This window comes from Sminthopsis crassicaudata, chromosome 3, assembly GCF_048593235.1.
Source record: "Sminthopsis crassicaudata isolate SCR6 chromosome 3, ASM4859323v1, whole genome shotgun sequence".
In the NCBI taxonomy this organism is placed as follows: domain Eukaryota; kingdom Metazoa; phylum Chordata; class Mammalia; order Dasyuromorphia; family Dasyuridae; genus Sminthopsis; species Sminthopsis crassicaudata.
This window is the reverse complement of record NC_133619.1, coordinates 13,812,024-13,831,629: the sequence shown is the minus strand read 5'-3', so window position 1 is coordinate 13,831,629 and position 19,606 is coordinate 13,812,024. Positions and strand designations below refer to the sequence as shown.

Genomic DNA, 19,606 nt, shown 5'->3' with positions numbered 1-19,606 from the left:
GTGGTCTGGGGAATGCCATGGAATAGCAATATAAATGTTAGCACCCGAATTCAAAAAAATAACTTTGCCACCTTCTGCTTTTCTTCTCAGACCAGTTGGGATTTGATGCTGGACAGAAAATCTCAGAATAATGAGTTACTGGAGCCTTGAGAAGAGGAACTGTGTTCAATATCGGCGACATTTCTTAGTGGATAACAGCGCGTTCCACGGTGAGTGGCCTAAATTCTATTTATGGTATTGACTTTTTAAAAACCGTTTGTAGAATAGAACCTTAAGAGGAGGAAGGTGCCATAGAGGTAATAATAATGGCAATAATAATATCTATCCTTTGCACGTGGCCTGTTAAAATCTGCAAGACGCTTCACGGTTATTTTGTCTTATTCTCACCCCAGCCTTTGAGGGAGGTGCTATGATTATCCACACTTTACAGGTTCAAAGAGCTTAGATGACCTTCTGAGACTCATACATCTAGTAAGTGTCTGAGGGTTTTTCCTGACCCGAAGCTCAGCATTTTGTTAGCTGCCTCAAGAACCCATATCTGAGCAGGAATCCCCTCGAAAATTTCTTTTTTAAAGCCTCTCTAGCTGTAGAACTTCAGTAAGGGGCACCTACATTCGTTCAAAAAGTCAATTTTATTTTTGAAAAGCTCTTGAGAAATTTCCCTTTTTATCCAATCCAGATCTTCCTTTCTATGATCATCATCCCTTGCTTTTAGCTTGGTTAAGCAGACAAAAAGAAGCCTCAGTCTCCTGTATCTTTCAAGTGCTGGGGGGTGCTTTTCATAATGGATCTAATGCTTCTCTGACTAAACAGTTCTTCATTTGATTGGATCCTGGATGCAAACTGTCTTTAGGACTTAAGCAGGAACCTTAGTGAACTTTCCAGAGAGCCATCAGTCTGTATTTCTTAGAGCGATTGTTCTTGGTTTTGGTCCAATCCTTGCAGCTCGGGGACTAGTCCTGGCAGGCTGCTTGTGGACAGAAGGAACAACAAAGCTGGTTCATTGAGTCCCATCCGTCCGTCTCGTCCGGTCGAGCCTCTGCGGTCGTAAATCCGACAGGGCTGACATCACTTGGCGGGGTGGCGGGCCATGCTCACCGCCTTTTCCTGGTCCGTGAGCCGCGCCACATGCAGACATGCTGCACATCACCAGGCCCAGCCCTCGGCTCAGAGTCCAGTGTCTTTTACGGTCCAGGGTTTATGTGGAGCCTTGATCTTTGATATCCTTTGGAGGAAGAAGCCTGGGAAATGAAGCATTAGGGATTGACCGGAGTGATAACAAGTGATATTTGCGGAGAGTCACACTTTCTGAATTTTTCTGCTTTGATTTCCTGCATTGTTTTTGCAAACAGCCATTGCCGAAGATTCAGAATTATATCCAGGGATTCTTCCTTCTGGGGCACCTGGAAATGTGAGGGCAAGCTGAGGGATGCTTCTAACGGGGGCCAGACCATCTGCAAATGAAGGCACCGTGCCATCAGAGCGGCTTCTGGCTCTTAGTCCTACAGGCTCATTTCACCTCCTTCCTATTTCTCCACCACTCATTCAGCCCATTCTATAGCCCAGCAACGATGGAGTGATGGAAGATCTGATCCTACCTGGGTGCTCATCCCCCTTATTTCTCCTGGGCTGCTTGAATGTTTGCAGGGGGGGCAGCTAGGGGGCGCAGTGGAGAGAGCACCAGCCCTGAATTCAGGAGGACCCGAGTTCAAATCTGGTCTCAGACACTGAACACTTCCTGGCTGTGGGACCCTGGGCCAGTCACTGAACCCCAGCCTCAGAAAAAGAAAAAGAACAAAATCAGGGCCGGACCCAAGGGAAGAGCCCAGGTAGTTTCAGGGAATGCCGGGAGTAGAAATAATACCTGGAAATGGTACAGAAGAGGAGTTTGTCTGCAGACTCAGAGACCCTGGCCAGGCACTTAACCCCAGTTGCCTCAGGAAAAAAAAGAGTGTTCCCAAGAAACAGACGGGAGGAGAATCGGCGAGCTCAGTGTTTCTCATGAGACGGAAGGCTGTTGGGCTCCCAGCCACCGGGCGCCTGCCCCACGTCTGGGCCCTGCCTCCCTGGCCCTTTGGGCCTCCTCATCGCCCGCTGATACCCCCTGAGATTTCTGGAGCTGAACGTTCTTTTCCGCGTTATTTCCCCTGATTAGAGACAAGTAATGGAATAGACAAACACCAGGTCAATCCAAACGGGGGAGGGTCACATGGAAGGGGGCTTGGACGGCGGCCTTGTGAGTCCCAGACCCAGCATCATCTCGTGCACCAGCAGGAAGGCAAGAGAACGAGCGTCCCACGGCTGCGGGGGCCAGAGTGACCCTGGTCCGATGCCGGCGGGAAGAGCCAGAGTGACCCTGGTCCGATGCCGGCGGGAAGAGCCAGAGTGACCCTGGTCCGATGCCGGCGGGAAGAGCCAGAGTGACCCTGGTCCGATGCCGGCGGGAAGAGCCAGAGTGACCCTGGTCCGATGCCGGCGGGAAGAGCCAGAGTGACCCTGGTCCGATGCCGGCGGGAAGAGGAGAGATCTCGGCTGCGGGAGGTTTCTGATTCCGATGAGGCCTGGAATGGGATTCCCCAGCTCATCCCCATCCCTGCCTGGACGGGGCAGCGGAGCAAAGTCCGAAGGTGGTTTTTGGAGCGGAAATGAGTCTCTCCCAAAGCGGACTGACTCTTTGCTAGTTGCCATTTAACTTTTCACAATGTCCTGAACACAAGGGGGCAGCACAGCATTTAAAACAGGAATAAACAGATTTTAAAGGCCAGCCGGGTTCCTCTTGGAACGGGATTTAGAGATATTAAATCCTCCCAAGATTAAGGGAGCTAAGGCCAATTAGATTCAGGGTTCAGTTGTATTTAAAAACAATAACAGGTTTAACAGTTCTTAGTGGCGTAAGATGCCGGGCAATGGAACCTCATGGAAGTCAGTAACACCTTGGCATGATGGGGGAACCTGGACTGTTTCTTCTGAAATCTGGATATTCCCCTGAAGGAAAATGACATTAAAAGGAGCTCTTTGGTCACTCCCCAGCAGGCCGGAATCATCTCTTGGCACTGGGTTTTTTTTTGGGGGGGAAGGAGGGATTATTATTCTTCATTTTAAAAATCAGCCATTTTTCTTTTTCCTTAACAAATATTGAAGAGACCTTCTAAATTGTTCTGCATCTTCCTTCAGTTTTGGAAGCCTCTGTACAAGTTTTTATTTTTTAAACAAATAAAATTAAAAGTGAATCACTGCCCATCCAGGGTACGTACCCAGGAGTAGCCAGTCTCAATGCTGTCCTTCCGGGACTGAACAGCCCACAGGTTTTGCCAGCAGTCAGTTCGATAATTGTTTATTAATATGAGAGAAATGATCATTTCTTTCACAGCTGCAGATCTCGGGCAGATCACTTTCCCGTTGTTGTTTTGTCAATTATTTATTTACGACAGCAACGACATCCCGTGATGATCAGTTCTGATGGCTCTTCACAGTGAGATGACCGAGGTGGGCTCCAATGATCCGATGAAGGAGCCGTCTGCCCCCAGAGAGAGGCCGCGGGAACTCGGTGTGGTCACAACCTAGTGTTTTTGCTCTTTTTCGCTTGCATTTTGTTTTTCGTGTTTTTCCTTTTTGATCTGACTTCTTGGGCAGCACGATAATTGCATAAACATGGGTTGGATTTAACATCTATTTCTACCACGTTTAACACATATTGCCATCAAGGGGAGGGTGGGAGGAAAGGGGGGGAAATTGGAGCACAAGGTTTTACAAGGTCAGTATTGAAAAATTATCCATGCGTATGTTTGGAAAACCAAAAGCTTTAATTAAAATTAATTATGTGTAACTCTTCCTGACTCCAGTTGGAGTTTTTTGCCATTTCTTCTCCAGGCCATTTTACAGATGAGGAAGCGGCAAATCTGGTTAAGTGACTTGCCCAGGATCAAACAGCTAGTAAGTTTCTGAGTCTGTATTTGAACTCACCTCTTCCTGACTTCAGGCTTGACATGCTCTCCATGGCCCTGCCTAGTTGCCCCATCATTTAACCTTGGTCTTCCTCAGTTTCCTCTTAAATAAAAGGAAAACAATGCTAGTATTTACTTCCTTGAGTTGTCGTGAGGATCAAATGAGGTAATGTCTATAGTGCTTAGTACAGTGCCAGACACACAGTAGGCATTTAATAAATGTTTTGGTCATCACTATATGGCCTCTTGTCCAATAGAACCCATCTCCCGAAGTAGGGAGGTTTATTTCCTTATCATTTCTCCAATTCTTTACCCTTTCTTTGGCTGCTTTTTTAGCATTGCTGCGTGCATGATTGTGCATTTTGTTCTTGGTTCCTCTCTCTTCAACAGGCTCTCACTTTCGCTCCGATCTTTTGCAATCACAGTAAGCGCTGCTATTAAAATTTTGTGATTTATCGGAACTTGATTTCTTTCAGTGACCCCCTTAGGGTATGTGCCTGGTAGAGGGATCAATGAGACAAAAGGGAGGAAGGTTCGGTGATTTCTCACATGATGAAGGATCCATTCTTGAATGTGGTTATATTCAACTGGTTGTAATACCTTTTCATCCGGGAGAGATGTGTGTGCTGCGAGATGTGAGCTCCCCTCTCCGAAGTGATTGAAGAAGGAGGTGCCACATTTTGTAGAGAGCTCTAGGAATTTTTGATGAAGGCCCCTCTGCCATTAATATAGCTCTTATTGGCCTGTGTTGCTAAGAAAGATAAAATGAAAACAATCATCCCAGAGAGTACCTAGAAATAGACTAAGTTTCATTCTGAATCTGATTGCATGACCAAAACTTTAATTCGTGTCTGGAATAGTTCAGAGTGTCTAGCTAATACAGTCGGGGGCGGGTGACAGGATTTTATTTTGTCAGATCAGTTCTGAATTCGTGCTTTTATAAATGCTGTAGAAGAGCTATTTTCAGTTCTGGCTATTATTGTTAATATTGTTGTAGTTACTTTCTGGGAATGGGCATTCTCATTCTCATGTAGGAAAAGGAAAAAATATTGTCCCCCAAAGTGTTGCAGACCGGAAGAATTTCTTTTTTTTTTTTCTTTTTTTATTATTATTATTATTATTTTTAATTTAGAATTTTTTCCCACAGTATAGATGCATGAGTAATTTTTTAAAATAACATTATCCCTTGTATTCATTTTTCCAAATTATCCCCCCCTCCCTCCACTCCCTCCCCCCTATGACAGGCAATCCCATACATTTTACATGTGTTACAATATAACCTAGATACAATATATGTGTGTAAATCCAATTTTCTTGTTGCACATTAAGTATTAGATTCCGAAGGTATAAGTAACCTGGGTAGACAGACAGTAGTGCTAACAGTTTACATTCACTTCCCAGTGTTCCTTCTCTGGGTGTAGTTGTCTCTGTCCATCATTGATCAACTGGAAGTGAGTTGGATCTTCTTTATGTTGAAGATTTCCACTTCGGAATATGTCAGTGATACATTTGAACAGTTCATTCCCCTTGATTCTATAATGCAAGGAATAGACTTTTAGACCCCAAATGTTAATTACTGGCTCCACCTGATAGACCAGGAACCTACAATGGGATGTAACTCTTTCCTGAGATGTGCATTATGGGAATCATCTGTTTTCATCTAATAGTGAAAGCACTATTATCCTCTCAAATTGATTAAGGATTTATGATTCGTGCCTGGTTTCCACCATGGATTGAGTCATTTAAGCTCCTTAGCCTTCTGGGACTACATTAATTGGGGCAGTGGGTGGAAGTGGAGGAAGCCCATTTGGGGTGATCACGCCAAGTGAGTGAGAGGACCAGAAGGGAGGGGAAGTGGGAATGCAGGAGTTGTCATCATTGAGGAGGTAAAGAAAAGAGATATTGGGGGGTTTGCAAAACAGTCTTGGATTTGGGGTAACAAGTTTTAGTTTGCATCTCATTTTCTCTGCCATTTACTAGCTGTCCAATATGAGCAGATCCATGGCAAATTCACTTGTCCAAGTAGTAGGATGCTCTCTCTTGCAGTATCTTCCAATTCTGATTTTCTAAGTCATGATTTTGATAGGGAAGACTTACTGGGGATTGACTATTCCATTTTATTGTCCTAAATGTGAGGTGGGATAGGTTTGTATCGACATTTCCCCGTATTATGTTTCCTTGTATTTCTCGATCTATCAGCATCTTGACTCTAAAAGTCTATTCTTTGTCTCTGATTTATGGAATTAAAGGGAACTAATTGTTAAAATTGGTGGCCTGGTCATCGGCATTGGTGAGAAACTCCTGGGGTCTGCACCATTTGGGGGGACAAGTATTTTCCCCTTTTCCTAAATATGAAGGTGGGAATTCCCAGGTGACTGTAATGACATCAGCTAGAATTTATGTGGCACTTTAAGGTTTGTAAAGCACTTCACACATGACTCATTTAAGCCTTACAACAACTGTAAGAGGTAGGTGCTGTTTTGATTATTTCTATTTTATAGATGAGGCTGGGGGTGACTAAGCAACTTGCCCAAAGTGACCTCGTCTGAGGCAGGATTACCTTGGGTCTTCCTGATTCCAAGGCTAATAGTCTAACCACCCTATCACTTAGTACTCCCTAGAAGCTCCTTGAGGGCAGGAATTCTTTTTTGTTTGTATCCCCAGCTCTTTGTATGGGATCACTAGGGGAGGTCCGCGAGGCTCATATCTTCATTGTATAGACCAGGACTCCGAGACACCAAATAGTTAAGCAAAATATTGATGATCACTCAGGCGGTTCGTGTCAGAACCAGAACCAATCCCAACACTTTCACCTCTGGCTCTCTTGAATTCTAGTCAATATTCTCTTTTCAAAGACTATCTATCTTTATCTTGGTAGGGTAATACTAGATTATGTATGTGGGTTGACTAGAAAACAACAGGGAAAACCCAATGGGTTTCTATACTGAAAGTCTTTTATGGAAGGGAGAGAGCAATCTATGGAAATGGACACAAGACCATAGATAGAGATGACGGTTGGAAGGCTCATCCACAGATACATGGATGCACTCTGTTTAATGTTATAATGATCATTATAACATTATATCATGTTATAGGATCATAAGGGATTGAGAGAAAGGAAGAAATAGATCATGCATCTTCCTTAAAGCTGATGGAAAACTTTCCATGTAAATTATAAAATTACAAATTAACTTTGGATCTCCAATGTTGGAGGGGACTCCGGAGGCCGTTAGGTCCCATCCATCCCTATATGGGAGTCCTCTATAGATCATCTTTCTAAATCTTGATTTCTTCCATTATTTGAAGTCTTTTAGTGAAGGGAGACATGCTCCCTCCCAAGGTAGTGCATTCTATTTTTGGACAACTCTAATTGTTAGTAAGCTTCTCTTTCCATTGATCACGGGCAAAATGGTAACCCAGAGAGATGGACTGTCAGGGTCTGGAAAAAGGAGCCTGGGCCATGCTATTTTTAGTAGCTGCTCTATCTCTCCTTTGCTGAAAGGAACAAAATCCATTTTCATGAAGTGTGACCTTGGCTGCCTTTTTTTTCCATCTTATTTTTCAATCGAGTCTCAATTTCTGGCCCTTAAACGGAAGGCAGAGAAAGAGCAGCTAGGCAGTCTAATGGATAAGTTGACTTTTTTTGGTATTTGAAAGTACTAATATTGTTTAATTGCTAAAATGGAAGAAGAAATAACCCAGTCTCCCCAACAGCCAGACTCCTTACCCAACAAGTGGTCACTTATGAGCATTAATTCTTCATTGACTTACGGTGAAGATTCTGGTCTTTTGTTCCTTGTTTCATTTTTATAATTGCAATTAATTTTCATCTGTGTTCTCATTTTCTCCAATTGTTTTTACCCTCTTTAGGTTTAAAATATTCACAGAGCCTGAAGGGAGGAGGCTGGCTCGTTTTCTTGGGGTCTCTGCTCTGAGTCCTCTTGATTCATCATAATGATTTTGTTCTGGATTTCTTTTATCTTTGGTTATTGCTTAAATACAATTTTAAAGAATTTTTTCTTTTCTTTTTTTTTTTTTTTTTTTTTTGCAATGATAATTATGACTGATTGCACCTGCAATCAAGGAAAACTATCGAATGCCATCTAATGCAACAGAGATATGGAAAGGAAGGAGAATCCTCTGAGGGACTGAGGTCTTGCATTAGAATCAGGCTGATATGAGTTACAGGCCTGCTTTTAACACATACTAGCTGTTAATTCTTGCCTTGGTATACACCCCCCAGTGCCATCTGAAGTCTAAGTTAAAGACTATCCACTTTGTGGAGAGAAATTCTGTCCAGGGACTTCCCTCCAGGGGAGGGAGTTTCCACACTGGGAATTTCCATCAATAGTCAAGAAATGTTTATTAAATGCCTACTTTGTGCCAGGCACAATGCTAAGCACTGACGGAAAGCCTGATCTAATAGGAGAAGACAATACACAAGGGGAAGCGGAAGGGGTGAAGGGGAGTTAGACCAGAGAACACCCTGGAAGGGGCCTGATGTTCCTAGAGTCAAAACCAAGCAGAGTAATTGTGATGGGAAATGAAGTGAGGTTGAATATTGAGTTCTTCCAAGAGAAGGTCTTGGGAGAAGTTTGTCACTTAGTCCTCCAATCCTCCAATCAGAAGGCTTCTGTATTCCCTACCATACTACCCTTTTCTCCCCAAAAAGAAAACTGACATTTGTTTATATTGCTTATATTTAATGTTTTCAATCCTTTCTGACTATTGAACGGAATTAAATCATGCTAATAGATACTAATGGAGAATTCTATTTTCTATTATCTTTTATCCTTTATTGCTAAGGAGGAGAAATGAAATAGCTTAACTACCACTAATGCCAGCAATTATAATTGATGTTGGCTTTGAAAGATTGAGTTTATTTCAAAATATGTCTTTAAAGAAAATCCTTCATCCTTGTCTATGTCTCTGAAGTGATCCCTGGAATGACTTATTCTCCATAAAGGATCCTTTGAGCCAGGTTGCTCTAGATGACCTCTCCAGGAGATCTCTAATGAGTTGTATTCTAATGATGGTGATCTGGAGCTTGGAGCTTGCTTTTCTTACAATACATGCAAAGTCCTAGAGTTTGTCTTCAGCATCTTTCCATTTCCCTTTCTGAATCTTGTCTCTTAAATTATAATGAAAATGATAATAATAGATAATATTTCTTTAGTCCTTCAAGATTTGCAAAGTGCTTTGCAAATATTATTTCATTTAATCCTCATAACAGTATTGTGAGATAGGTGCTATTATCTCCCTTTTACAGATGGGGAAACTGAGAATGAGGGAAGTTAGGTGACTTTCCCAGAATCAAATTTGAACTTGGGTTTTCCTGACTTCACTCTAGTCCTCTGTCCCTGGGCCCCATTGCTACCTCTGTTTAATCCCTTTGTGGCCATGGGTGGGGCTGAATCTCAGATTTCTCCTTTTATGAAAGAGATCCTCTCACTTATAGTACTCACCTTCAAGGGTTGTTGTGAGGCTCGAATGAAACACCAGCTGTTGGTACTGTTCTTTGAGAAACTGAAAGCGTCATATATTGTTATCAGCAATTGGTTCTGTATTTCTTCATTTGAGTCTTTGCTGAATTATTTATATTTGCCATTCCTTACAATGCCATAAAATTCGATCACATTCATAGACCATAATTTGTCCGGCCATTCCCCAAATGTCAGGCAGGTATTTTGTTTTCCGCTTTGTTAGGACAAATAATGCTGCTGCCAGCATTTTTATATACATAAATCTTTTTTTTTTTTTTTTTTTTTTTTTGTGCTGCTGATAATCTCCTTGGGATCCAGTCCAAGCAGTGGTTTCTCTAAGTTAAAGAAACAGGAGTAGAGTTTAATGGGCCTAAGTTGCCCCCTTAGTTTTGGAAGCTAGTCCTCTCGGTATATTCCAAGATTGTCTAAGTCTCCCTTCTCTTTTTCATCTCTTTTATGTTCCCAAGTCCTCTTTCTCCTTTTCCATTTCTTTTAGATGTCCCTCATTAGAAGGAAAACTGAGATCAGGAATAATTTCTTTTTGCTAGTGTTTGTATTTCTAATGCTTAGCACATAATAAGTGCTTAACAAATGCTTGCTGACTGACTGCTCCTATCAGATTATCCTCTTGATTCCTCGTGAGCTCAAAGCCCCCGAATCCATTTCATACAAGGTGCTGTTTAAATGGACCTCACCCATCTTGTGTTTGTCAAGTGGATCTTTTGGATCCAGCTAACACCTGACATTGAAGTCTGACACCATCTATCTTCTGGTCAGCGCCTTTTCAAGACTACATCATTTATCACGGGTAAAACTTAACTGTTTTGCTTGTGTGGAATCAGGTAGTTAACAGTGGCCACCTGTGAGTTCTATGAATAATACACGAATAAAAGAAGTGATTATTTAACGTGAGTATTCAAAAACAAGAAAGGAAAGAAATTAAAAAAAAGACCGATGAAAACTAACAATGTGAGATTCAGATGAAACATTAACATTTAAAGATTTCTTTGTTGCAAGGCTTAATGTGGATTGCGTTTAAAAAGATCGTCATTATGTATTAAAAGGGATCATTTTCCTACAATTTTCTGACTGAGCTCTTAACTCAACCTCATGCTGTTTCCTCTTGGAGAGTGTACATGTTAATTCTTCCCAACCTATAGGGAATGGCAGCATCGTTAGTCTGATGCTTCATAATTTCTGTCTCAGAACTGACAGTGACAGACCAATGTCTCTTGATTTGTTAGAAATCAATTTCTTACAAACCATTTTGCAGGTCCTTTGAATTCATTGAATATGTTGCATTTTAAGTGATTCCCTGACCCTCCGTGTCAGTTTCATGTGTGTGTTTTAAGCATCCATACGCTGGGGATTTTTTTTTTAACCCTTTTGTAATTTTATTAGGAAAAACTGTTAATTGCAGTATTTTGCATATCGTTAAAATTCTTATCGGAGCACATCTGAGACTGTCTGTCACTGAGGGGATATTATCAGGTCTCTAACTCCTGCCCATGGGAGTTGCTCGTGCCTCTGAGCAAGAGCTGCAATTCTGGAGAAAAAGGAGCCTCCGCCTGACTACGGGAGGAGAATAACTGATACCGGGAGAGTATGTGCTTGGACAAGTTGCAAAGATATGTTTCTGCTTTGATTTCAGCTTTACAAATGAGATGAACGGCTCCCAGTGCTTCAGAGAAAATCGGCGCCTTTCATCAAAAAATCTCAATACTTTCCCAATAAATAAGTCTGTTTAATCCCGATTTGTTGGTAGCAAAGGGGTTCCAAGAAGCCAGGCCTCACTTGGGTGAGAAAATCCCACTCGATTCAGCGAGTGAGCGCCCTGTGTGAGACACTGGGCAAGATGCGAGGGTGCCCAGACTGAAAAAACGAGCTTGGCCCTGCCCTCGAGGAGTTTGTGTTCTCCCGAGAAACAGAACATATCCACAGAGGAGGAAAGATATATAAACCTGTATAAACCAAGGATGTACGCCGTGGCTGTGTGTCTGTGTTTCGGTCATTTTTCAGTCGTGTTTGACTCTAGTCTGAGGTTTTCTTGGCAGAGACACTGGATTGATTTGCCCCCTTTCCTTCTCCAGCTATATACATGTATGAGTGTGTATGTATATTTGTATGGATATGTTTATTTGTATGTATGTGTGTATATTCTCTCTTTCCGCCCTCCTTTCCTCCTACTCCCTCCCTCTCTCTCTCTCTCTCTCTCTTTCTCTCTCTCTCTCTCTCCCCTTCCTCCTTCCTCCTCTCTCTTCCTGTTCTTTTCCCTCCTTCCCCCCCTCTCTCATCTCCTTTCTATCATATCTACCTCTCTCTATTTCTTTTCTTCTCCTGTCTCTCCATTTCTCTGTCTCTCTTCTCTCCTTTCTGTCTCTGTCTGTCCTTCCTTTTCTGTCTCTCTCCTCTCCTCCTCTCTATCTCTGTCTCTCTTTGTCTTTCCCCACTCCCACCCCTTCCTGTCTCTCATGCCTGAGATGCTCTCCCTCCTCTGCTGTCACTATTGATCTCCCTGGCTGCGAGTCCCAATTAAAATCCCAACTTCTACAGGAAGCTTCCCTCTTAATTCTATTGCCTTTCCTCCTTAATTATCTCCTTTTTATCCTGTATAGAGCTTGCTTTGTATATATTTATTTGTATATTGCATCCATTCTTCTCTCTTTGTATCTGCAGCACTTAGTACAGTGCTCGGCTCATGGGAAGCACTTAATAAACACTTAGTGATCGCTTAATACTATTAATATTACCTCAGAAAGGAGGTCACGTTAGCAGCTTAGGGACAGGGAAATCTGAGAAGGGTTTGAGGTGGGTGAGTCCGCTCAGTGACTTGAAGGAGGCTCTAGGCTCCAAGCAGGAGGATCCCGACATGAGACACGAGCACCTGTGCAAGGGAGAAGAGGGGGATTTTGCAACACATATTTATCTGGATTTCATAGACCCTAATTGAAGTGCTTGGTTCGAGGAAGATGTCCCCTACCATTTGGCATGGGTGTATTGGCATTGTATATTCCCACCCCTTCCATAATAGTGTAGTCTCCGTATTAATTCTATTCTTCTATACATAGAAATATTTTTATTGAACTTTTTCTTTTCTTTTTTTTTTTTTGAGGCTAGGGTTAAGTGACTTGCTCAGGGTCACACAGCTAGGAAGTGTTAAGTGTCTGAGACCAGATTTGAACTCGGGTCCTCCTGAATTCAAGGCTGGTGCTCTATCCACCGCGCCACCTAGCTGCCCCCGAACTTTTTATTTTCAAAATGTATGCAAGAATAATTTTTCAACATTGACCCTTGAAAAACCTTGTGTTCCAACCCCCCCTTCCCATTCTTCCCATCCCCTCCCCTAGATGGTATATAATCCAATATCATAGAGATATTAAAAAAAACAAACAAACAAAAAACAACTTTACTCTCACTTCCCAGTGTCTCCCTTCTTCTCTAGCACCATAATCGCGAAACCCTCCAGCTTCTCTTCCTAGTCTGAAGCATGCTTTGACAAAAACCACGTCTGTTTTGGCAACACACCTACTGTGTGCAGTGAGTTTATACCTGTGGGCATAGATAGGTTCTCCATAAACCTTAACTTACTCCAGAGTTTGCTTTATCAACTCCTGTGTCACTAAAATAGATCGCCTGGCTACGTGCAGCCCAGAGCAGATTCGCAGTCTTTTATTTTGATTAACTAGAATAAGGATTTTATGGGATTTAGTGTGTTGATGGTAACGCTGGATGAGGCCGAGAGATTGGGAGAAAGAAGTCTGTCATCCTAAGGAATATTTCAGATGGACTGGATTCGTGGGTGGGGTTAAAAATCTCTCCTCGGTGGTGCAGTTAAGCCAAGCAGTGCCAGATGGCAAGACTGTCTGCTCAGAAATGTCACGCAGAGACCGTGCACTTGTGTACGAGGGTGACTGTGTGTTTGTGCATGTTTTGGGGTGTGGATGTGTGTTGTGGTATGGGAGCCACCTGCCCGTGGCTGCTGGAGATCTAACTCGGACCTTAGAATGGATCTTTTCTTGTGAGCGGATGCGGATGGTACAAGAGGCAGTTGGTTCTCTGATTTCTCTCCTCTTCCCTCTGCCTCCGATTTGTTTCATTCCTATCCACAAAGAACATCTGCGTAAGTAAAGGTTGCCCTGCAACCCCTTCCGATGCTGTGATCTCAGCTGTGGAGACTCTGGAGGATTGACCTGCCCCTTCCCTTAGGCATGCTCTCTCCTCCCCATCTTTGTTTCTGGGCATTTGAGTTGCGTTTCATCTCCCCAACAGATTGCAAGCTCCCTGAGGGCCCTTGTTCGTCTTTGCACCCTCAGAGCTCGGTTCTGGCTTTCCCCTGAGGGCAGCAGTGTAAACCCGGGGCCAAACATGGCTCCTAGCAGCACCTGGGAGGATGCAGCTGGCTTTTTATTTATAGTCATGGCATGTAGGAGTAGAAGGGCTCTTAGTGAACATCTGCTCAGTCACTCAATCGTGCATTTATTATGCACCTACTGTATTGTAGTATGCTGCTGAGGGCTGAGGATTCCTCATTGCTCAGTTAAGGAAACTAAGATTCAGAGAATCACTCTGGTTCACCCAGTTTGGATCAATCAAATTTGGACCAGAATTGTAGTCTTCTAGTCCACGCTTGCATTTACTTCTCCTCTACTTTTATGTCACTAGAATGAAGAAGCATTTATTAAGAATCCACAGGAGTCTTGTGCTACCTTGTACACAGAGAACAAACTACCCAATTTACGCTCTATTGGGCGCTCCTGCTTGAATTTGGTTGTATTTATGTTTTCAAATGACTATTGTTCTTTCTTCTCTTCCCCTTTCTTCTTTCCTTTCTTTCTTTGTCTGTCTCTCTCCCTCTGTCTCTGCCTGTTCTCTCCTTGTCTGTCTCTAGCTCTCTTTTCCTGTTTTTGTTTCTTTGTCTCTCTTTGTCAGTCTCTCTCTTCCTCTGTTTCTCACTTTCTTTCTCTGACGTTCTCTGTCTGTCTGCCTGTCTCTGTCTTGTTTTTCCCTCTCTCCAGCTGTCTGTCTGTCTCTCCATGTGCCTTCCTCTCTGTGTTTCTGACTGTCTCTCTCCATTTTTGTCTCTCCATCTGCCTGTTTCTCTCTGTCTCTAACACTCTTTCCCCATTTTTGTCTCTTTCTTTATCTCTCTGTCTCTCTTCTGCTTTTCCTTTCTTTCTCTGTCTCTGTTTCTGTCTCTCTCTGTTTCTCTGTCCTTCCCTCCCTTCAAAAACCACAGTTTTGCTTTGTTTGAAAGTCAATGTTTTGCAACCTCTTTGCACAAATACCAGAAAAAACAATATTTATTTCAAAAGCTGATGCTCATTAAGTGTCTGCATCACTGTGCCCGTGCCCACCTCTAGCCACCTGAGTAGTTTCCAGGACAGCCTTGCAGCCGAGACTTTGGGTTCAGATCACAGTCCTCCTCTCCTTTCCTGATCCTGTGCAATTCCTGTCTGTGTTTCCCATAAATCCTTCCTGGAGTATCCACTTAGCATCCCAGAGGTTTGCGTGTAGCCCGAGGTTTCGGCACCTTTGTTGCGCCCTGGGTCTCTGTGGGAGACTGTCTGGCGGACTTTTTCTCAGAAGTGGTTTTTAAAATGCCTTCACAAAAACCTTAGGAATTGTAAAAGCCAATGTACTGGAATAGTTTTAATAATAAAAAAGCCAAACCAGTTGAAGTATCTCACATTAAGATCCCTCTCCACACTATTCTCTGGATACCCAAGTACGTGACTTGAGAACTTACTCGGACTGCCTGCCATCCATCACTCCTGCTGTGCGACTGACTCACCTGTCATCCCCAGAACGTTACATCTCTTGGGCCAGGTGTTTACTTGTAGGCATATGTGACAGCTTGTTCACACCCACCATGCATCTCTCTCTCCGTGCCCTTGGGGTTCCCAGCAATTTTATTTCTTCAAAGATCATGGTTCCCTGTAGTTGGTACTGAATAGAAACACTGGGACAATATGTCTATGGAAAAGATGGGTTTTTGTGAGTGTTAAGAAGGACCCTGGTCATATTTAAAATCATCTTAAATCTTCCGTAGGTTTATTAAATATGCCAAGTTTGACTGCTTGGCAAATAATATGCCAAGATTTCCCCCCTTTTCTGTCTTCTAACTGTATTTTCTGATCTTCTATCTCTTACAGCCTCTTAAATTAGATAAATCTGTTCTGATGTTTAATATCCTGAGACTTCAGGTATGATGTTTCTGATACTGACAATGGGATTTTTTTCCCCTTTCTTAGATAGCCGGTATGAATAAATGATGGTACGAAATTATTTCTAAATTAGATAAATGGGTGTAACATGATACAGTATTATTTAGTTTCTAATTTTTTCATCTTTAGAATATTCATGAAGGAGAAATTTTATTTTTCTTCTATTCTCAGGAGCTTAAACAAAGTTAGTCTCTGTAACCATTTTATATGCTATTGGACTGCAAATGAGGGAAGAGATCTGATGAAGCTGAAAATTAAACTACTTTTGATGTTGTAATTTTCCTACTAATCATTAGTTGACATTCTCGGTCTCTTATTGATAAAGTAATTGTAGTTTTGCAGACTTTTATCATGTCTCGACGACTACAGCTCTTGGTACAATTCATCTAAGAGCAAGAATTTCAGTAGGGAAAAAATCAGTTTTGTTATTGGCAGAAGCTTTAATTATATTTGCTCCCAAGCTTTTGGATGTCAGCCTTTGAGTAGATGATGCAGTGATGTGAGACGCCAGTCCTTCGGACAGAGTCCTAACTTCCGGGTGGTTCCTTGGAATGTTGTATTCAGTGAGTATTTGGCGGGCAATATTCCAGCATATATGTTATTAAAGGAGCTTAAAATATAGAATTGTGATTTTTATGACTGAAATGGCCTTTGAGAGAATCTGATTTGCTTCCCAGCTTTTAGACCAAGAAGATAGCGTTCCACACATCATATAGATAAGGCATTTAGGGTTTAATGTCTTGTTCAAAGTCAGAAGAGCTAGTAAATGGTAACGTGAGGTTTAGAACTCGGGTCTCCTGACTGGTAGCTTCAGATTGCGCCCACCACACCATGCTACTGAATATTAATAAAGGTTCATGTTCAGTAATGCAAAGCTTGAATCAGTCGATGAACATTTCTTAAGCTTTTCTACCCGGTACCAAGTGCAAGGATTCCTATCCTCCAAGAGCTCACAGTTGGGAGGGTAATCTGAGAAGAGACTCTAGCTGTTGGGCAACGGGAGTGGGGACCGGGAAAGGAAGCCGGGAGGCAGAGGGACAAGGAAGAGATTCCAGGCCTGGGGCGGCCAGAAAAAAACCATGGCGTCAGGAAGTGGTGCATCCTGTGTGCGCAGCAGCAGGGAGTTCTGTGTAGGAAATATGGGACGTGGAAATCAATGAGTAGCCTGGAAGGTAGGAAGGCCCCATTTTGTAAATGCTGGTTTCTGGGGCTCGTACCTCAATTATACCTTTTTTGCTCTTTTAGCAGTTAGGCCTCTGTTAGTCCAGGGTGAGTGGTGCACTGGAGTGGGGGCGGTTTGAGGGAAGGGGGCTGATCGGAGAGATGTTCCAGAGTGAAAGGGTCTGGCCTTGGCCTGGAACAAGAGGCCTCTTGGAAACATGCACGGGCAAATGCGATGTGATCCAAACCGGACCAGACACGTGGTGGTCGCTGCGGCAGTGGGCCCAACGCCGGAGGGAGGCCTCGGAGAGCTGTTGACGGTGAGATGCTGTAGAGCACGGCTCTGGGGCCTTCCTCCCCGAGCCCGACGCCTCCAGTCTGGCTCTTCGCTCTCCTTGAGCCGAATTGCCTTCCTCCACCCAGCAGGTCCAGGGTAGTGAGGGGCAGGGCAGCTGTGGATCGAGCCAGATCTCAGCCCCAACCTTCAAGGCTGATGTTTGTTCTAGAACTTGTCCACGTCAACAGTCGTTCGCTTCCTGTGTGCTGACTCCTCTAACTGGCCTTTCTCTGACATGTCAGAGAGTGATCCCCCTCTCTGAAGGGGAGGAGAGGGCTGGCTGATCTCAAGCCTCAGGCCTAGTGATGGGGAAGGAACAGGGACGGCACATCTGGGTCTGGGCTGGCGAGGATGACGGGGCCCTTTGGGAGACTCCCCCACCCCAACCGCTGGGTTTTTTTGGTTTGGATCTTTGGTCTGGAGACCTCACCCCTGGACCACCGGCAGTTGTGACTCGCACCCGGTGTACAGGAAGTATAGACTGGACTCGACTCGGTCTTCTGAGAGCAGCCCCTGAGTCGCTAGGCCTGCGGAGCCTCATCTACCTTACAGATCCAGAGCTGGGACAGAGGCCACTAGAGTCATCTCCTCACTTTGCTGAGGCCCGCGGAAGCTGCTGGTGGTAACCATCAGAGGTAACTGTTTTCTCATCGGGAGAATGGGGAGGACCATAGCGCCTCCCTCCCAGAGTTGTGTATTTATAAGCACTGTGGTCAATAAACCGGGCTGACAGACTGTATTACGGAGATCGTGTCCCGGATCCAGTAGGGAAGGCCACGTCTTGCATCGCTGCAGTGTATCTGGCTGCCCGGCCAGGCGAGGCTCGCAGAGGCTTGTTGTTTTGCTGCTGCCGGAGTTTTAATACTTAGCATTTCCTTCAAAGCCCTTTACAGGTTGAAGTTCATGTTCATGATCTCCTCTGGTCCCCTCAACACCACCATGAGGCAGGGCACATTATTACTCCCACTTTACTGAGGGGGAAACTGAGGCTCAGTAACTGGTCCAGGCCCATGTAGGTGGATAGTTTGTTGCCATGGTCCGGGCTAGCTCCTCTGAAGGGCTCAGAATAAGTCCTTGTCAGGATAAGCAAGAGTCCTGGCCCCACGTTGGGCGCCACTTTGTAACGTGCTATGTCTCCAGAAGCTGCCGATCGCTCTCTGGGAGGAGATCTGCTGGGTCAACTCAGATCTCTCGGACAGATTCTTCCTGTAGAGAGCCCTTGTCTCCAGACAGGGGCCGCCAACTCTGGTCCAGAGAAGTGACTTCCCTCTTTTATCCTCCCAGAGAATGGGCGTGGGATAATGCAAGGGCTTCTGGGAAAAATTACTTCAACCAATGAACTTGCTCTTCCCCAGGAATTCACAAGTAAAAACTCCCAGGAAAGGCTGGAACTAGAGAATTGTCAAGTACTGACTTAGCACTTAGTAAGAACCTAACAGTTTGTGTCCAGAGATGACAAGGACAGCAATCTAATTACAGCATCAAGCCTTCTTTGAAGATTATGCAAAATACTTTAAACGTCTTACTGTTTCTCCAAATACTTTATATTTAGACGTATTCTGTGTATAATCTATAAGGAGGGAAGGGCTCATTGTTTGTTTGTACCCTCAGTGCCTAGCACAGAATGGGAACTTAATAAATACTTGTCCATTGGTTTGGATCCTCTGGCATCTGAGAGCGTCCTTCCCAAAGCTAGGGCCCTTCTAAAGCTGGAACCCCTAAAACTGGACCCCAAAACTGGAGCCCTTAAAGTTGGAGTCCCCCACGCTGGAGCTCCAAGGCAAGAGTCCCAAAGCTGGAGCCCCAAAGCTGGAGTCCCCCACACTGGAGCCCCTAAAGCTGGAGCCCCCAAAGCTGGAGTCCCCCACGCTGGAGCTCCAAGGCAAGAGCCCCAAAGCTGGAGTCCCCTAAAGCTGGAGCCCCCAAAGCTGGAGCCCCTAAAGCTGGAGCCCCCAAAGCTGAAGCTCCTAAAGTTGGAGCCCCCAAAGCTGGAGCCCCTTTAGTTTTCACTTCCACAGGTGGCCTTTATCCAGGCAGCCTCTGGGAAATGAGGCCGCCTTGATGATTTATTGATCGCCAGCGTGGGCCACGGGGCTTAGAAAGAAATTCTCTCATTGCTTTCTTGAGAGAGACAACTCCTTATCGACTGTGCCCTTCGAAGGTTTCTAGGTCAGCATAAAACTTCACGGGAGTGGCGCTGTCATTTTGATGAAGCCATGGGTAGGATTCAAAACCCAGGTGAGCGAATGTGCAAAGCTGGGCTCGGGAGCTTCCAGGCGGAGTGATTATACGCCCTGCCCCGTGGTGGGGTTGAGGGGACCAAAGGAGATCATGAACATAAACTTCAACCTTTAAAGGGCTTTAAACTTTTTTTTTAAACTATTAAAACTCCAGCAGCAGCAAATCAACAAGCCTCTGCGAGCCTGGCCTGGCCGGGTAGCCCAGATACACCGCACA

The 19,606-nt window shown here is 44.2% G+C and overlaps 1 protein-coding gene across 6 annotated transcripts in view; it reads left to right on the top strand.

Annotated features, from left to right (window-relative positions):
- PLCH1 (phospholipase C eta 1) overlaps positions 1-19,606 on the top strand; it is a 215,759-nt gene that overhangs the window by 35,251 nt on the left and 160,902 nt on the right. For all 6 annotated transcript variants that reach the window (XM_074298048.1, XM_074298049.1, XM_074298052.1 and 3 more), the window contains exon 2: positions 91-209. In XM_074298048.1, coding sequence (XP_074154149.1) covers positions 131-209 — 79 coding nt within the window. In that variant the 5' untranslated portion in view covers positions 91-130. The remainder of the gene's footprint in view (positions 1-90; positions 210-19,606) is intronic.